Genomic DNA, 20,000 nt, shown 5'->3' with positions numbered 1-20,000 from the left:
GAAATTCTTTTCATTAGGAATAACTCGTTGAGATACAGTATCTCGTTTTCTAGAGGGTTTTAATCCATTTTGGGCGGGAACCCCTTTTGGTGTTAGCATTGTTCTGCTTTAGCTATTGAAAAATAGCAGATCTACAACCTCATAGCGCGCGCCACTCGGTGGCGCGCTATGAGCCTGTAGATCTGCTATTTTTGATTGGCTAAAGCAGGGGTGGGCAATTATTTTTCCCAAGGGGCCAAATGAGAAACAGAAAATATTTTGGAGGGCCGGGCCAAAAGGCTGAACTTAATTATGCATAATATCAATTTTATTTCTATATAAAAAGCAGTAAATGGCATTGTTTTGCAAAGCAATGGTAAACAAAATGTGAAACATTTGACTCAAATTATAGGCAGAGTGACTATTTTACATCATGATGATGTAGAATAAGAGCGCCCCTCACTTCACATGGGTGTGATTTTTTTACTTTCTACTTGCAGGCTTGAGACGTTTCCTTTCCCAGTTGAAAACTATGTTTTTGTTTAAGTTACAGCAATGAAGCATAATGGGATTTAACTTGTCCTCCTGCGAGGCAGTTTGGTAATCAAAGCATGCGCCTACCGTGTTGTGGAGCTGCATGCTTCATGGCTATTTGCATTCACCGACGTTGTTGTCAACAATAAATCCAAAAAGCCAACATTTTCGCATATGCTTTCAGAAATAACACACCGCTGAATTCGGCGATTTGACCAATCAGAATCAAGCATTCAACCAAGCCGTGTAATAAAGTGTTTTAATAACCTCGCTGCTTCATTTGTGTCCGTTCCAGAAAAGCCAAGCCGTGATCCACGGCGCCAGGCTGCCCTCCGGCGGGTACCCCCGCACCCTCCCCAAAAACATCACCCTGCGTCTGCACCCGGCCCTGACCAAAAGATACCTGCTCGCACCGCCCAGACCCACCGGCCTCTTCCCCCTGGCCCACAACAGCGCTCTGCCTCCGCTGGCCATCTTCCCCCTGGCCCACAACAGCGCTCTGCCTCCGCTGGCCAGCGCAGGCCCCGTCAGCTACACACAGGTATCACTATACCTTTTATTAGGGGCAGGCGCTCAGATCGGTGAACCATTAGAATAGAATCCACCGGCTGTTTTCGACCGGCACCTGGCCCCTCTAGACCAAAAATCAGACCAGGTGCCAGGTCGCAATAAGTTGAGGTTATCGCAATTATTTTTGCATAATCCTTCTGGCCGTTGCCATTCATCTAAATGAGTGGTAATTTTTGCTTTCTTAGGTAATATTTGGAATTTTGAATTATTATTGACAAAATGTTCATGATGGCGACAGCCTTACACACAGGAAGTCCTTCCCGAGGTGACGGGAGCCCTGCCTGTGCAAGGGTTCATCCCATTGACCGAGAGCGCGTGCAGTCTGATCCAAGAGCCATCGCCATTGGGCCGGGCCATGTTTGTGCCCGCCCAGGAGCCCGTGTCATTGGCCGCCGTGTATCCAGCCTCCGCCCCCAACCACTCGCCTACCCCGGGGGCGCTGCTGCATCCGCCCGAGTCCTCCCAGTCGTCCCTGACTGGAGCTCCGCCCGGTGGCCGGAGGACTGCGCGCAGGAAACAGGTAAGGTCTGTGGAGTAATGTAGACCATGGGTGGGCAACTGGCGGCCCCCAATCACAGCAGGCAGGACATGTCCTGCCTGCTGTGATTATGAATAAATACTTTGAGGATTACAAAAGTGAGTTGCGAACCTTTGCTTTTCTTCATGATATCTGTTAGTTTAACAGTTTGGCTCAGCACCAAGATCGGAGGATGTGCACTGTTCTATTTTGGCTGGCAGTTCTAACCAACATCATCCTACCGATATACTCACTATCCCTCCTCTGTATGTGTCCAAACCATCTCAGTTTGGCCTCTCTGGCTTTATCTCCAAAACATCTGACATGCGCTCCTGTCCCTCTGATGTACTCATTCCTGATCCTATCCATACAGAGAGAACCTCAACATTTTAGTCTCTGCTACCTCCAGCTCTGCTTCCTGTCCTATCCTCAGTGCTACTGGGCCCTATTATGCGTGTCTTAAGTACCAGGTCTTATGACTTAACTTAAGACCTGGAGGCGTGGTCAATGCTGTTTGGCCACTCAGAATAGCCAAATGGCATTGATCACGCCTCCAGGTCTTAAGTTAAGTAATAAGACCTGGTACTTAAGACATGCATAATAGGGCCCACTGTCTCTAAAGTCTAAACCATTCAACATAGCTGGTCACACCACCGTCTCTAAAGTCTAAACCATTCAACATAGCTGGTCACACCACCGTCTCTAAAGTCTAAACCGCTCAACATAGCTGGTCACACCACCGTCTCTAAAGTCTAAACCGTTCAACATAGCTGGTCACACCACCGTCTCTAAAGTCTAAACCGTTCAACATAGCTGGTCACACCACCGTCTCTAAAGTCTAAACCATTCAACATAGCTGGTCACACCACCGTCTCTAAAGTCTAAACCGTTCAACATAGCTGGTCACACCACCGTCTCTAAAGTCTAAACCGTTCAACATAGCTGGTCACACCACCGTCTCTAAAGTCTAAACCGTTCAACATAGCTGGTCACACCACCGTCTCTAAAGTCTAAACCGTTCAACATAGCTGGTCACACCACCGTCTCTAAAGTCTAAACCGTTCAACATAGCTGGTCACACCACCGTCTCTAAAGTCTAAACCGTTCAACATAGCTGGTCACACCACCGTCTCTAAAGTCTAAACCGTTCAACATAGCTGGTCACACCACCCTCTTGTACACCTTCCCTTTCATTCTTGCTGATACGTTCCTATCACACCTGACACTTTTCTCCACCCATTCCAGCCGCTGGCACTCATTTCTTCACCTCTTTTCCCACACTCTCCCTTGCACTGACATGTTGACCCTGCTACTTCCACTATACATTTTTGGTGTCTTTCTAAAGAGATTACATTCCTGGTATGCAAGTTACTCGTCATGGTATGTGCCATGTGCACCTTTTTGTTATGTATGACAATTAATCATCCACTCCCGACTCCATGGTGGCGACAGCCCAACAGGCAGGCGAAAACCACCTCAAAAGCTTCTCCATCGCGATCTGCCTCCCGACTGAAGAAGACCCCTGCTCCCTGTGACCATCCCTGCGGCAGGACGGAGAGACGGCGCTCCACGCCTCCGTCTCCGCCTGCGTCCCCCAGGACCAGTAGGGAGGACACACCACCATCTCCGTCTCCGCCCCCCAGGACCAGGGGGGAGGACACACCACCATCTCCGTCTCCGCCCCCCAGGACCAGTGGGGAGGACAGGACGGAAAGGTAGGTTATTATAGTTTGGGATTTTAGTTTTATTATAGTTTTAGTTATTGTTGACTTATTTTTTCCCCTCCTAATTCAGTTAGTTTAAGTTAGTTTTTTAGAGCAGGTTTGCTAGTTTTTATTTAGTTTAAATTTTTGTAGCAACTCTTAATTTGTATTAGTTTTAGTGATAGTTTTAGTTTTCGACGTCTTTTCAGTCCTGGGGCCAGAGCAAGAATTGTGTAATTAAAAACTCAAGAAAAGATGGCATTTAAAATAATTATATTCAGTTACAGAAGGGCATTTTTCAGTTTGGTTTTAGTTAGTTTTGTAATTGCACAATACAGTTTCAGTATTATTGCTTTTCCTTTTCTAGTTTTCATTTAGTTCAGTTAACAGTTTTAGTTAACTATGATACCCTTGCAGGGCGGACCAGACCAGTGGGGAGGCCAGAGCCCGGGGGGCTGGCCGGGGCAAGGCCCGGGGGGTGGGCCGGGGTAAGGCCCGGGCGGCGGGCCGGGGCAAGGCCCGGGAGGCGGGCCTGGTCAAGGCCCGGGCGCCACCCCGACGACGTGGTCGCGCCAGGACCATCCTGCCCGACCTGCCGGAGGAAGTGTGCCACCCTCGCTCCTCCACCGCGACGCCCCCGCCGCTCCTCGCGACCGTATCCTCGCCGCATTGCCTCGCACTGACCCCACAGGTAGGACAGTCTGCACTGACCCCACAGGTAGGACAGTCTGCACTGACCCCACAGGTAGGACAGTCTGCACTGACCCAACAGGTAGGACACTCTGCACCTAAAATTGCTGATGTTTGGCGCCGCTCTCATCGAAAACGATGTATTTAAAACTCCAGCTTCGCCAGGCGTTCCACCTCGGAGGAAAGCCTGGTCTGTGTTTCTAACTATGACTCGGACATAACCGTATATAGAGTTCACTATGACTCGGACATAACCGTATATAGAGTTCACTATGACTCGGATATAACCGTATATAGAGTTCACTATGACTCGGACATAACCGTATATAGAGTTCACTATGACTCGGACATAACCGTATATAGAGTTCACTATGACTCGGACGTAACCATGTTACGTACAGATGTGCCCTTTGAGAAGTTCACATGTCCTGCCATTGGATTGTCAGTGCATTGTCAGACACAGAACAGTTCAGTAGATTGTCAGTGCATTGTCAGAAACAGAACAGTTCAGTAGATTGTCAGACACAGAACAGTTCAGTAGATTGTCAGTGCATTGTCAGAAACAGAACAGTTCAGTAGATTGTCAGTGCATTGTCAGACACAGAACAGTTCAGTAGATTGTCAGTGCATTGTCAGAAACAGAACAGTTCAGTAGATTGTCAGTGCATTGTCAGACACAGAACAGTTCAGTAGATTGTCAGTGCATTGTCAGAAACAGAACAGTTCAGTAGATTGTCAGTTCATTGTCAGAAACAGAACAGTTCAGTAGATTGTCAGACACAGAACAGTTCAGTAGATTGTCAGTGCATTGTCAGAAACAGAACAGTTCAGTAGATTGTCAGTGCATTGTCAGACACAGAACAGTTCAGTAGATTGTCAGTGCATTTTCAGAAACAGAACAGTTCAGTAGATTGTCAGTGCATTGTCAGAAACAGAACAGTTCAGTAGATTGTCAGTTCATTGTCAGAAACAGAACAGTTCAGTAGATTGTCAGTGCATTGTCAGAAACAGAACAGTTCAGTAGATTGTCAGTGCATTGTCAGAAACAGAACAGTTCAGTAGATTGTCAGAAACAGAACAGTTCAGTAGATTGTCAGAAACAGAACAGTTCAGTAGATTGTCAGTTCATTGTCAGAAACAGAACATTGTCACTAGAAAGGGGGCCATTTGTCAAGGTGTTATATGTTCATTCTATTCAGATTCTCTGAACAGACAGAGTTCCTCTGCTGGACACTTATTTTCAGTAGCAAAGCAGTAGAATTAGCATGAGGCTAATCAGTGAATAAGACCTTCAGGGATAACTTGCATGTTCAGAAAACCTTCAGGACAAGATCAGGAAAGCGTGAAGAGTTGTAATGTCACATTGTACAATTGTTTTTATGACATGACGTGCCAACTAAAATGTCATGACAATTTGTGTCCACCCTTCTTTCCTACCCACAGGCGGCCCAGACCAGTTGGATAGTAAGGCCAGTGAGTGGTGGTACCACACTAAACCAGACCATCTGGACCCCATCAGTAAGACCAGTTAGTGGTGGTACCACACTATATCAGACCAGCTGGACCCCACCAGTAAGACCAGTTTGTGCTGGTACCACACTAAACCAGACCAATTGGACCCAGGCTGTAGGACCAGTTAGTGGTACCACACTAAACCAGACCAATTGGACCCAGTCTGTAGGACCAGTTAGTGGTACCACACTAAACCAGACCAGTTGGACCCCATCAGTAAGACCAGTTAGTGGTACCACACTAAACCAGACCAGTTGGACCCCGCCACCAGTAAGACGAGTTAGTGGTACCACACTAAACCAGGCCTTCTGGACCCCATCAGTAAGACCAGTTAGTGGTACCACACTGAACCAGACCAGTTGGACCCAGGCAGTAACACCAGTTAGTGGTACCACACTAAACCAGACCAATTGGACCCCACCATCAGTAAGACCAGTTAGTGGTACCACACTGAACCAGACCAGTTGGACCCAGGCAGTAACACCAGTTAATGGTACCACACTAAACCAGACCAATTGGACCCAGGCAGTAAGACCAGTTAGTGGTACCACACTAAACCAGACCAATTGGACCCAGGCAGTAAGACCAGTTAGTGGTACCACACTGAACCAGACCAGTTGGACACAGGCAGTAAGACCAGTTAGTGGTACCACACTGAACCAGACCAGTTGGACCCAGGCAGTAAGTCCAGTAAGTGTTACCACACTAAACCAGAACAATTGGACCCCACCAGTAAGGCCAGTGAGTGCTGGTACCACACTAAACCAGACCAGTTGGACCCCACCAGCAAGGCCAGCGAGTGCTGGTGTGGTGCCAGCAGCACCAAACCAGACCGGTGACTATGTTCTGGTCCAGATCAGAGACTCCTCTCAGGTTCTGTGGATGAGGGTTGAGAAGAACCAGAGCCTCGGCCTCCCGCCTCCCGCTCCTCAGAGCGCCTCCTTCCAGAGCGCCTCCTTCCAGAGCACCTCCTTCCAGAGCACCTCCTCTGACGGTCACACCACCAGGTAAGGAGCCTCCTTCCAGAGCACCACCTCTGACGGTCACACCACCAGGTAAGGAGCCTCCTTCCAGAGCACCTCCTCTGACGGTCACACCGCCAGGTAAGGAGCCTCCTTCCAGAGCACCACCTCTGACGGTCACACCACCAGGTAAGGAGGCTCCTTCCAGAGCACCTCCTCTGACGGTCACACCACCAGGTAAGGAGGCACCTTCCAGAGCACCTCCTCTGACGGTCACACCACCAGGTAAGGAGCCTCCTTCCAGAGCACCTCCTCTGACGGTCACACCACCAGGTAAGGAGGCACCTTCCAGAGCACCTCCTCTGACGGTCACACCACCAGGTAAGGAGCCTCCTTCCAGAGCACCTCCTCTGACGGTCACACCACCAGGTAAGGAGCCTCCTTCCAGAGCACCTCCTCTGACGGTCACACCACCAGGTAAGGAGGCACCTCCCTGAACCACTTTTACTATCTAAAGCAGGGGTGGGCAACTGGCGGCCCGGGGGCCACATGCGGCCCCCACCTTCACTTAATGCGGCCCTCAGGTTAATGTCAGAATTCTGATATAATATTGGTTTCAGCTGTTTACAATTCCACGACATGCAAACGTGACCCGCTTTAATTACTTAAGTCTAAATTAGTAGCTCATTGCTCAACACAAGTATAATTAAAAGGCATTTGAAATTACATAAAAATGTTAATTTTCAGGATTCCAATTCAAAAATAGTAAAAAATAATTCAACATTTCAATTCGAATATAGCAAAAATAGCCGATCTACAAGCTCAAAACGCGTCGCAGCGCGACGCGTTTTGAGCTTGTAGATCGGCTATTTTTGCGACGACAGTAATATATGGCCCTAGGGAGTGAGTGTGGAAATATAGTGGCCCTCTCCATCGTCAAAGTTGCCCACCCCTGATCTAAAGGGATTGAATCCATTTAGACCTGACGTCGAAATTTAAAATAAGTCTTCTAAATCACGACAGTTTTCTGTTTCTATGTCGGTGGTTCTCAATATTTCATGTCAAGGACCCCACAAATTATATGTATTTGGCCGCCGACCCCCCGAAGCAAAGATTTGAGTTAAAAACGTTCGCTCTGAAAGAATATATATTCAACGATTTGTGCCGCATTTTCACGACTTTTCAAAAATAGCTTGTAGATCTGCTATTTTTCAATAGCTAAAGCATGACATAATGCTATAAACACCAACAGGGGTTCCCACCCAGAATGGGATTTAATCCGGACGCGTCCGTGTCACCTTATAGCTTTAAACCAATTTAACCATTATTTAAAACTTTAACTCTTGACAAATAGCAGATCTACAAGCTCATAGTGTGACGCAGAGTGCCGCGCTACAAGCTTGTAGATCTGCTAATTTTGAAAGAATCGAAATAATCGATTTTATACTTGCAAAAGAAAGAAAGAAAAAAAAATCAGAACAAAAGGTTTTCAAGATTCAAGACTTTATTGCCATGTCGACAGAGTTGATTGGAATTTGTTTCAGTGCACTAAAAACAGACGTACAAAAAGACACATATTCACATCACATATTCAGACAGTAGAACAAGATACAAAAGTACAAACATTTCTTCGTCTTATCGCCCCTCTGCAGGTCCAGCTTTGAAGAACAGCTCCATAGGCTGGTGGAAGGGCTGAGAGAGGACGAGCCAGGCGGGGAGGAGGAGGAGAGAGGGGGAGGAGAGGTGGAGGAGGAGAGAGAGGGAGGACTGGAAAGGGAGAGAGAGGGGGGAGAGACGGAGAAGGTAACAGGGGAGAGGGAGGAAGGTGGAGGCACTGGGAGTAGCGCCTCAGAAAGTGTCACAAGCTGCACTCCTCCTCTCCACACCCTGGAGGAGGAGATGAATGGAATAGAGGAGCAGGAGGAGATAGATGGAAGAGGAGAGGAGCAGGAGGAGGCGTTGGGAGGAGTGGAGACGATGGAGGAGGACGGCTCCGAGTCGGCGCTCAGCTCCGTCTCTTCCTCCTACCTGGACGAGGAGGAGGAGGAGGAGGATGATGAGGTCCGGGACTCCGTCAGCACCACCTCCTCCTCCTCCGATGGGGACAAAGTGATGGAAAACGAGGGGGAGATGGAGGACGGGGGCGAGGGCGGGGGCCCGGGAGAGGAGGAGGAGGAGGAGTCGGGAGGAGACCGAGAGTCAGAGAACGGAGGAGGAGAGGAGAGGGGGGATGGAGGAGGAGGAGATGGAGGAGAGTCGAGCGGACAGGGGGACGGAGATGCGGGTGGCGCGGGAGGAAGGAGAGGGGACGAGGAAGGAGAAGGAGACGCAGAGGGTCAGAGCGGAGGGGAGAGGGACGAGGACAAGGACGGGGACGAGGAGGAGGAGGAGGACTTTGACGACCTGACGCAGGACGAAGACGAGGAGGAGGTGATGTCGTCGGCCTCCGAGGAGTCTGTCCTGTCCGTTCCTGAGTTACAGGTAGGAGAAAGGTTATTCTTTTTTTTTTCTTTTTTATAATATTTTTATCCCACGATTTTGTAACCCATTTTTCACCCCTGTGTCAATTCTCTAATGTGATCCTGGGCTCTACACACCCTCCGCCACCCTGGGGAGAGCAACAGACTTGAACTCATGCTTCTTTCATGCATGAGTGTCCAAGTCGCTCCTTTACACCTGACAGGGGGGGAGTTTCCCTGGTTGGACGTAGCGCGTGGAAGGAACACATTATTCCAACCAGTTCCTTTCCCCTCCATCAGGCGCCCCGGCTGGCATGGGGAAGGCAGTTTAGACTAGAGACCAGGATTGTTTTTTGTGAGGGTACCTACCCTAGGGGACAATGTTATTCTAGTTAACACCTTGGATGTCCAAGCCGGAGTTCTCCGTCCAAGTTCAAGGTCACGGTCAAGTGCCCAAGCCGGAGATTGATAAACAAGACGGAGATTAATGAAAACAAAACCGTTCGCATCGCTCTAGAGCCTTGGAGCTCTTGTTGCCCGATCCGATGACGTGTCAAAAAGTGACACGTCATCGAAAATCTCCCCTGCCTGTTTAGCTGACGAAAACGAAAATCTTAAAACAATCATAACTCCCGATCTAAATCATCCCGTCTAATTCTGAAAAAAGATCCTGTGTTAGACGGCGCTCAGCGGTCCAGTCGCTAGTCGCAATAGATTTATTATTACCTCCCGTTGTCGAACGACTAGAGTGGTGTGGCTATTGTTAGCTGCTACACAGACATGCACACCAGCTTCTGGTGCGCCGGTAAAAGTGGTCCGTGTGCTACAAATGATGGGCACCCTGGATGAAATGGATTAAATAGTTCCGGGCTTCTAAGGTGTTAACTAGTTACAGGTACAGAGCAAGGTTATTCTAGTAAACCCACGTATTGCCCTTGATGGCGGTGGCTCAGGGGTAGAGTGAGTGGCTGGATGGTAACCGCAAGGTTGCCAGTTCGAACCCGGGCTCCCCCAGAGTTAGTGTCGAAGTGTCCTTGAGCAATACTCTGAACCCCTAATTGCTCCTGATGTGCTGGTTGGTGCCTTGCATGGTTTCCGCCGCCATCGGTGTGTGTGTGTGTGTGTGTGTGTGTGTGTGAATGGGTGAATTGATGCACAATCTATGTAAAGCGCCTTGGATAAATGCACCATTTACCATTTACGTTATTGACGTGTCAAACTGGTGATCCGTGGGCCGCATGCGGCCCAGGGAGAGGTCCAATGCGGCCCTCGAGATGATTTTCAAAAAGGAAACAACGCTGCTACTCCCCCACCCGCCCCGCTAATGGCCCTGCTGTAGACTGCTTTGTCTCTGCCCAGGTGCGGAATGTTGTCACTGACGGTCTCGTTAACAGTCTATTCAACTACTAGTTGAGTTGTTGTGGATTACTAGTCAAAGCAAAGAGATGCAAAGTGTCAGATTTCATGATGGCTACATGTCAATTTTCCATTTTGGATATTTTTGATAAAAAATAATAATGAAATGTTTAACTATTTTCGAGTGGTTTATTGGGTCTTTTTTCCACCTCTCATACCAAACGTCTTGTAGCCTATACAACTGTAATACAAATAAAGTCAATTCATGTCAATAAACAGTCTAGAAAACAAAGCCAAGTGACAACTGTGTAAGTCAACGCACATGAGCTGCGACTGGCCCTCATCAAGTCACCTTTCGCACAATGTGGCCCTTGCCCCAAAATGAGTTTGACACCCCTGAGTCGTAATCGATGGCAACGTCCCTCTTCCAGGAGACCATGAAGAAGCTGACGTGGTTGGCCTCGGAGGGCCGTCTCTGTGGTGTGGACGGGGACTCTGAGGAGGACCACTCCCCCGCCTCCCCGGGCTCCCCCAACTCCCAGGAGGACATCTCGGAGGAGGAGGAGAAGGAGGAGGAGGAGCTGCTGCTGCTGGCCAGGGCCGGCCAGGCCAGAGGCGGCAAGACCACCCAGGACGAGGAGGAGGAGGAGGAGGCGGCGTCCGGGGAGGGAGAGGGCACGCCCCGGAGGTCTGGGAAGGGTCCCGGGAGAGGCAGGGGTCAGTTTGGTGGTTATTATTTAACCCATTTTGACCTGAGATCAGATTCTAAAAATGTCTTCTACATCCTGACAGTTTTCTGAAAAAGCTATGTTTCCATGTCAGTCGTTCTTCCATTTTTCAAAAATAGCAGACCTACAAGCTCGTAGCGCGCCACTCGGTGGCGCGCTATGAGCTTGTAGATCTGCTATTTTTCAATAGCTAAAGCATGACATAATGCTAACGCCAAAATACATCCCGTTTTACACTATAGGCGGGATCGGTGAGGCCAGTGTCAGTCAGAAGGTGTGGATGGATTTTATTGCAAAAAAAACAAACTCAGCTGATTTTGCATCTTCAATATATCCTGAATAACAGAAAAAAAGTTGCCTGGAATTTTCTGAGGGGAAAGTGTTGGCAATGGCCTGTACAGTATGGCCACCATTGACATCCTATTTTAAGGCAATATTTTCTAAATTTCCTTATGCTTTAAGTAGCATGTGGGGTTTTCATGATGCTGAATCCATTCCAAGCATTAGTTTTGCACACGTGGCTGTAAACAAGCATCTAGAGCTTAGTCCACTTACCCTGGGTAAAACAAAGAACTTTGCTTTGCTTTACTCATTGGGCTAAATTTGGCCATAGCAACTTACCCAAATGCGCTGACATCATCACATTTGGGCAAGTTGCTATGGCCAAATTTAGCCCAATATTTTGCTATATTGAAGATGCAAAATCAGCTGAGTTTGGTTTTTTTGCAATTAGATTGAGGTCAAATTACATTATTACTGGACTACTAAGACAAAACATGTTTGTCGACCACCTTTTTCCACTGACAAAAAATAAATGTTAACTAAATGAAAACTAAGCTATGATGACTAAGACTAAATATACTGTCTATTTAGTCAACAAATAAAAACTAGGCTAAAATGTTAGGAAGGGACTAGTGGACAAGAGATCCAGGTTAAGTCATTTTACACTTGTTTGCATGAAAATAGACGATCTACAAGCTCACAACACGTCAAACTGAGACCCGCTGTGAGCTTGTAGATCGGCTAAGAGGAAAATCATTGACAAAAGTCATTACGACGGCATCAAGGCCCGCCAAAATACATTTTAGTTGACTATATATCAACTGTAGATTTAGTCGACTAAAATCGAATGATATTTGGTCGACTAAACTAGACTAAACATTCCAGGTGACTAAAACTAATTGTTGAAAACTATTAAAGAGACTACGACTAAAACAACAACATAAATAAAATCTCTGTTTTCCCCCAGGCCGCGCCAGACCCGGCCTGCTGCGGAGGAGCCGTCGTCAGGAGCGCCACAGCAAGGACACGTCCAAGCTGCTCCTGCTGTACGACCACGACATCCTGGACAAGGACCCGCTGAGGGACAGCAAGGACACAGCCTTCGCCCAGGCCTACCTCACCAGGGTAAGACCTTAACCCACTACCCAGGGCCTTCGCCCAGGCCTACCTCACCAGGGTAAGACCTTAACCCACTGCCCAGGGCCTTCGCCCAGGCCTACCTCACCAGGGTAAGACCTTAACCCACTGCCCAGGGCCTTCGCCCAGGCCTACCTCACCAGGGTAAGACCTTAACCCACTGCCCAGGGCCTTCGCCCAGGCCTACCTCACCAGGGTAAGACCTTAACCCACTGCCCAGGGCCTTCGCCCAGGCCTACCTCACCAGGGTAAGACCTTAACCCACTGCCCAGGGCCTTCGCCCAGGCCTACCTCACCAGGGTAAGACCTTAACCCACTGCCCAGGGCCTTCGCCCAGGCCTACCTCACCAGGGTAAGACCTTAACCCACTACCCAGGGCCTTCGCCCAGGCCTACCTCACCAGGGTAAGACCTTAACCCACTACCCAGGGCCTTCGCCCAGGCCTACCTCACCAGGGTAAGACCTTAACCCACTACCCAGGGCCTTCGCCCAGGCCTACCTCACCAGGGTAAGACCTTAACCCACTACCCAGGGCCTTCGCCCAGGCCTACCTCACCAGGGTAAGACCTTAACCCACTGCCCAGGGCCTTCGCCCAGGCCTACCTCACCAGGGTAAGACCTTAACCCACTGCCCAGGGCCTTCGCCCAGGCCTACCTGACCAGGGTAAGACCTTAACCCACTGCCCAGGGCCTTCGCCCAGGCCTACCTCACCAGGGTAAGACCTTAACCCACTGCCCAGGGCCTTCGCCCAGGCCTACCTCACCAGGGTAAGACTATAACCCACTACCCAGGCCTACCTCACCAGGGTAAGACCTTAACCCACTGCCCAGGGCCTTCGCCCAGGCCTACCTCACCAGGGTAAGACCTTAACCCACTGCCCAGGGCCTTCGCCCAGGCCTACCTGACCAGGGTAAGACCTTAACCCACTGCCCAGGGCCTTCGCCCAGGCCTACCTCACCAGGGTAAGACCTTAACCCACTGCCCAGGGCCTTCGCCCAGGCCTACCTCACCAGGGTAAGACTATAACCCACTACCCAGGCCTACCTCACCAGGGTAAGACCTTAACCCACTGCCCAGGGCCTTCGCCCAGGCCTACCTCACCAGGGTAAGACCTTAACCCACTGCCCAGGGCCTTCGCCCAGGCCTACCTGACCAGGGTAAGACCTTAACCCACTGCCCAGGGCCTTCGCCCAGGCCTACCTCACCAGGGTAAGACCTTAACCCACTGCCCAGGCCTACCTCACCAGGGTAAGACCTTAACCCACTGCCCAGGGCCTTCGCCCAGGCCTACCTCACCAGGGTAAGACCTTAACCCACTGCCCAGGGCCTTCGCCCAGGCCTACCTCACCAGGGTAAGACCTTAACCCACTGCCCAGGGCCTTCGCCCAGGCCTACCTCACCAGGGTAAGACCTTAACCCACTGCCCAGGGCCTTCGCCCAGGCCTACCTCACCAGGGTAAGACCTTAACCCACTGCCCAGGGCCTTCGCCCAGGCCTACCTCACCAGGGTAAGACCTTAACCCACTACCCAGGCCTACCTCACCAGGGTAAGACTATAACCCACTACCCAGGCCTACCTCACCAGGGTAAGACCTTAACCCACTGCCCAGGACCTTCGCCCAGGCCTACCTCACCAGGGTAAGACCTTAACCCACTGCCCAGGGCCTTCGCCCAGGCCTACCTCACCAGGGTAAGACCTTAACCCACTGCCCAGGGCCTTCGCCCAGGCCTACCTCACCAGGGTAAGACTATAACCCACTACCCAGGCCTACCTCACCAGGGTAAGACTATAACCCACTACCCAGGCCTACCTCACCAGGGTAAGACCTTAACCCACTGCCCAGGACCTTCGCCCAGGCCTACCTCACCAGGGTAAGACCTTAACCCACTGCCCAGGGCCTTCGCCCAGGCCTACCTCACCAGGGAAAGACCTTAACCCACTGCCCAGGGCCTTCGCCCAGGCCTACCTCACCAGGGTAAGACCTTAACCCACTGCCCAGGGCCTTCGCCCAGGCCTACCTCACCAGGGTAAGACCTTAACCCACTGCCCAGGGCCTTCGCCCAGGCCTACCTCACCAGGGTAAGACCTTAACCCACTACCCAGGGCCTTCGCCCAGGCCTACCTCACCAGGGTAAGACCTTAACCCACTGCCCAGGGCCTTCGCCCAGGCCTACCTCACCAGGGTAAGACCTTAACCCACTGCCCAGGGCCTTCGCCCAGGCCTACCTCACCAGGGTAAGACCTTAACCCACTGCCCAGGGCCTTCGCCCAGGCCTACCTCACCAGGGTAAGACCTTAACCCACTGCCCAGGGCCTTCGCCCAGGCCTACCTCACCAGGGTAAGACCTTAACCCACTGCCCAGGGCCTTCGCCCAGGCCTACCTCACCAGGGTAAGACCTTAACCCACTGCCCAGGGCCTTCGCCCAGGCCTACCTCACCAGGGTAAGACCTTAACCCACTGCCCAGGGCCTTCGCCCAGGCCTACCTCACCAGGGTAAGACCTTAACCCACTGCCCAGGGCCTTCGCCCAGGCCTACCTCACCAGGGTAAGACCTTAACCCACTGCCCAGGGCCTTCGCCCAGGCCTACCTCACCAGGGTAAGACCTTAACCCACTGCCCAGGGCCTTCGCCCAGGCCTACCTCACCAGGGTAAGACCTTAACCCACTGCCCAGGGCCTTCGCCCAGGCCTACCTCACCAGGGTAAGACCATAACCCACTGCCCAGGGCCTTCGCCCAGGCCTACCTCACCAGGGTAAGACCTTAACCCACTGCCCAGGGCCTTCGCCCAGGCCTACCTCACCAGGGTAAGACCTTAACCCACTGCCCAGGGCCTTCGGCCAGGCCTACCTCACCAGGGTAAGACCTTAACCCACTGCCCAGGGCCTTCGCCCAGGCCTACCTCACCAGGGTAAGACCTTAACCCACTGCCCAGGGCCTTCGCCCAGGCCTACCTCACCAGGGTAAGACCTTAACCCACTACCCAGGCCTACCTCACCAGGGTAAGACTATAACCCACTACCCAGGCCTACCTCACCAGGGTAAGACCTTAACCCACTGCCCAGGACCTTCGCCCAGGCCTACCTCACCAGGGTAAGACCTTAACCCACTGCCCAGGGCCTTCGCCCAGGCCTACCTCACCAGGGTAAGACTATAACCCACTACCCAGGCCTACCTCACCAGGGTAAGACTATAACCCACTACCCAGGCCTACCTCACCAGGGTAAGACCTTAACCCACTGCCCAGGACCTTCGCCCAGGCCTACCTCACCAGGGTAAGACCTTAACCCACTGCCCAGGGCCTTCGCCCAGGCCTACCTCACCAGGGAAAGACCTTAACCCACTGCCCAGGGCCTTCGCCCAGGCCTACCTCACCAGGGTAAGACCTTAACCCACTGCCCAGGGCCTTCGCCCAGGCCTACCTCACCAGGGTAAGACCTTAACCCACTGCCCAGGGCCTTCGCCCAGGCCTACCTCACCAGGGTAAGACCTTAACCCACTGCCCAGGGCCTTCGCCCAGGCCTACCTCACCAGGGTAAGACCTTAACCCACTGCCCAGGGCCTTCGCCCAGGCCTACCTCACCAGGGTAAGACCTTAACCCACTGCCCAGGGCCTTCGCCCAGGCCTACCTCACCAGGGTAAGACCTTAACCCACTGCCCAGGGCCTTCGCCCAGGCCTACCTCACCAGGGTAAGACCTTAACCCACTGCCCAGGGCCTTCGCCCAGGCCTACCTCACCAGGGTAAGACCTTAACCCACTGCCCAGGGCCTTCGCCCAGGCCTACCTCACCAGGGTAAGACCTTAACCCACTGCCCAGGGCCTTCGCCCAGGCCTACCTCACCAGGGTAAGACCTTAACCCACTGCCCAGGGCCTTCGCCCAGGCCTACCTCACCAGGGTAAGACCTTAACCCACTGCCCAGGGCCTTCGCCCAGGCCTACCTCACCAGGGTAAGACCTTAACCCACTGCCCAGGGCCTTCGCCCAGGCCTACCTCACCAGGGTAAGACCATAACCCACTGCCCAGGGCCTTCGCCCAGGCCTACCTCACCAGGGTAAGACCTTAACCCACTGCCCAGGGCCTTCGCCCAGGCCTACCTCACCAGGGTAAGACCTTAACCCACTGCCCAGGGCCTTCGCCCAGGCCTACCTCACCAGGGTAAGACCTTAACCCACTGCCCAGGGCCTTCGCCCAGGCCTACCTCACCAGGGTAAGACCTTAACCCACTGCCCAGGGCCTTCGCCCAGGCCTACCTCACCAGGGTAAGACCTTAACCCACTGCCCAGGGCCTTCGCCCAGGCCTACCTCACCAGGGTAAGACCTTAACCCACTGCCCAGGGCCTTCGCCCAGGCCTACCTCACCAGGGTAAGACCTTAACCCACTGCCCAGGGCCTTCGCCCAGGCCTACATCACCAGGGTAAGACCTTAACCCACTGCCCAGGGCCTTCGCCCAGGCCTACCTCACCAGGGTAAGACCTTAACCCACTGCCCAGGGCCTTCGCCCAGGCCTACCTCACCAGGGTAAGACCTTAACCCACTGCCCAGGGCCTTCGCCCAGGCCTACATCACCAGGGTAAGACCTTAACCCACTATCCAGGGCCTTCGCCCAGGCCTACCTCACCAGGGTAAGACCTTAACCCACTGCCCAGGGCCTTCGCCCAGGCCTACCTCACCAGGGTAAGACCTTAACCCACTGCCCAGGGCCTTCGCCCAGGCCTACCTCACCAGGGTAAGACCTTAACCCACTGCCCAGGGCCTTCGCCCAGGCCTACCTCACCAGGGTAAGACCTTAACCCACTGCCCAGGGCCTTCGCCCAGGCCTACCTCACCAGGGTAAGACCTTAACCCACTGCCCAGGGCCTTCGCCCAGGCCTACCTCACCAGGGTAAGACCTTAACCCACTGCCCAGGGCCTTCGCCCAGGCCTACCTCACCAGGGTAAGACCTTAACCCACTGCCCAGGGCCTTCGCCCAGGCCTACCTCACCAGGGTAAGACCTTAACCCACTGCCCAGGGCCTTCGCCCAGGCCTACCTCACCAGGGTAAGACCTTAACCCACTGCCCAGGGCCTTCGCCCAGGCCTACCTCACCAGGGTAAGACCTTAACCCACTGCCCAGGGCCTTCGCCCAGGCCTACCTCACCAGGGTAAGACCTTAACCCACTGCCCAGGGCCTTCGCCCAGGCCTACCTCACCAGGGTAAGACCTTAACCCACTGCCCAGGGCCTTCGCCCAGGCCTACCTCACCAGGGTAAGACCTTAACCCACTGCCCAGGGCCTTCGCCCAGGCCTACCTCACCAGGGTAAGACCTTAACCCACTGCCCAGGGCCTTCGCCCAGGCCTACCTCACCAGGGTAAGACCTTAACCCACTGCCCAGGGCCTTCGCCCAGGCCTACCTCACCAGGGTAAGACCTTAACCCACTGCCCAGGGCCTTCGCCCAGGCCTACCTCACCAGGGTAAGACCTTAACTCACTGCCCAGGGCCTTCGCCCAGGCCTACCTCACCAGGGTAAGACCTTAACCCACTGCCCAGGGCCTTCGCCCAGGCCTACCTCACCAGGGTAAGACCTTAACCCACTGCCCAGGGCCTTCGCCCAGGCCTACCTCACCAGGGTAAGACCTTAACCCACTGCCCAGGGCCTTCGCCCAGGCCTACCTCACCAGGGTAAGACCTTAACCCACTGCCCATGGCCTTCGCCCAGGCCTACCTCACCAGGGTAAGACCTTAACCCACTGCCCAGGGCCTTCGCCCAGGCCTACCTCACCAGGGTAAGACCTTAACCCACTGCCCAGGGCCTTCGCCCAGGCCTACCTCACCAGGGTAAGACCTTAACCCACTGCCCACCTCACCAGGGTAAGACCTTAACCCACTGCCCAGGGCCTTCGCCCAGGCCTACCTCACCAGGGTAAGACCTTAACCCACTGCCCAGGGCCTTCGCCCAGGCCTACCTCACCAGGGTAAGACCTTAACCCACTGCCCATGGCCTTCGCCCAGGCCTACCTCACCAGGGTAAGACCTTAACCCACTGCCCAGGGCCTTCGCCCAGGCCTACCTCACCAGGGTAAGACCTTAACCCACTGCCCAGGGCCTTCGCCCAGGCCTACCTCACCAGGGTAAGACCTTAACCCACTGCCCAGGGCCTTCGCCCAGGCCTACCTCACCAGGGTAAGACCTTAACCCACTGCCCAGGGCCTTCGCCCAGGCCTACCTCACCAGGGTAAGACCTTAACCCACTGCCCAGGGCCTTCGCCCAGGCCTACCTCACCAGGGTAAGACCTTAACCCACTGCCCAGGGCCTTCGCCCAGGCCTACCTCACCAGGGTAAGACCTTAACCCACTGCCCAGGGCCTTCGCCCAGGCCTACCTCACCAGGGTAAGACCTTAACCCACTGCCCAGGGCCTTCGCCCAGGCCTACCTCACCAGGGTAAGACCTTAACCCACTGCCCAGGGCCTTCGCCCAGGCCTACCTCACCAGGGTAAGACTAGCCTCGCTACCCAGGCTCGGTGAACCAATATTCTCCAGCGCTTGCTCCATGCGCGCCTCTAGGCCATAAAGCACGCTGGCTGGGCCAGGCTACCTGCCCCTCTAGGCCATAAAGCACGCTGGCTGGGCCAGGCTACCTGCCCCTCTAGGCCATAAAGCACGCTGGCTGGGCCAGGCTACCTGCCCCTCTAGGCCATAAAGCACGCTGGCTGGGCCAGGCTACCTGCCCCTCTAGGCCATAAAGCACGCTGGCTGGGCCAGGCTACCTGCCCCTCTAGGCCATAAAGCACGCTGGCTGGGCCAGGCTACCTGCCCCTCTAGGCCATAAAGCACGCTGGCTGGGCCAGGCTACCTGCCCCTCTAGGCCATAAAGCACGCTGGCTGGGCCAGGCTACCTGCCCCTCTAGGCCATAAAGCACGCTGGCTGGGCCAGGCTACCTGCCCCTCTAGGCCATAAAGCACGCTGGCTGGGCCAGGCTACCTGCCCCTCTAGGCCATAAAGCACGCTGGCTGGGCCAGGCTAGGGTAAGACTAACCCATTGAGACACGAGACCTGATACTACAAAAATGTCTTCGCAATCCTGACAGTTTTCTGAAAAGACAAAAAACAAAACTGTTTCTATATCGGTGGTTCTCAAACGTGTTCATGTCAAGGAGCTCATCACATATTATGTATTTGTCCGCCAACCCCCATCTGATATGTTGTTCCAGGGTTTGTCCGCCAACCCCCATCTGATATGTTGTTCCAGGGTTTGTCCGCCAACCCCCATCTGATATGTTGTTCCAGGGTTTGTCCGCCAACCCCCATCTGCTATGTTGTTCCACCAACCCCCATCTGATATGTTGTTCCACCAACCCCCATCTGATATGTTGTTCCACCAACCCCCATCTGATATGTTGTTCCACCAACCCCCATCTGATATGTTGTTCCACCAACCCCCATCTGATATGTTGTTCCACCAACCCCCATCTGATATGTTGTTCCACCAACCCCCATCTGATATGTTGTTCCACCAACCCCCATCTGATATGTTGTTCCACCAACCCCCATCTGATATGTTGTTCCACCAACCCCCATCTG

At 53.2% G+C, this 20,000-nt stretch overlaps 1 protein-coding gene across 1 annotated transcript in view; it reads left to right on the top strand.

Annotated features, from left to right (window-relative positions):
- gon4lb (gon-4 like b) overlaps positions 1 to 20,000 on the top strand; it is a 90,400-nt gene that overhangs the window by 46,505 nt on the left and 23,895 nt on the right. The window contains exons 21-33 of the mRNA XM_079503861.1: positions 809 to 823; positions 967 to 1,054; positions 1,322 to 1,603; positions 3,053 to 3,315; positions 3,721 to 3,994; positions 4,150 to 4,183; positions 5,437 to 5,520; positions 6,169 to 6,340; positions 6,439 to 6,952; positions 8,361 to 8,576; positions 8,700 to 8,948; positions 10,714 to 10,999; positions 12,260 to 12,417. Coding sequence (XP_079359987.1) covers positions 809 to 823; positions 967 to 1,054; positions 1,322 to 1,603; positions 3,053 to 3,315; positions 3,721 to 3,994; positions 4,150 to 4,183; positions 5,437 to 5,520; positions 6,169 to 6,340; positions 6,439 to 6,952; positions 8,361 to 8,576; positions 8,700 to 8,948; positions 10,714 to 10,999; positions 12,260 to 12,417 — 2,635 coding nt within the window. The remainder of the gene's footprint in view (positions 1 to 808; positions 824 to 966; positions 1,055 to 1,321; positions 1,604 to 3,052; positions 3,316 to 3,720; positions 3,995 to 4,149; positions 4,184 to 5,436; positions 5,521 to 6,168; positions 6,341 to 6,438; positions 6,953 to 8,360; positions 8,577 to 8,699; positions 8,949 to 10,713; positions 11,000 to 12,259; positions 12,418 to 20,000) is intronic.

Source organism: Electrona antarctica, assembly GCF_951216825.1.
Source record: "Electrona antarctica genome assembly, chromosome: 6".
In the NCBI taxonomy this organism is placed as follows: Eukaryota; Metazoa; Chordata; class Actinopteri; order Myctophiformes; family Myctophidae; genus Electrona; species Electrona antarctica.
This window is presented reverse-complemented; position numbering and strand designations above follow the sequence as displayed.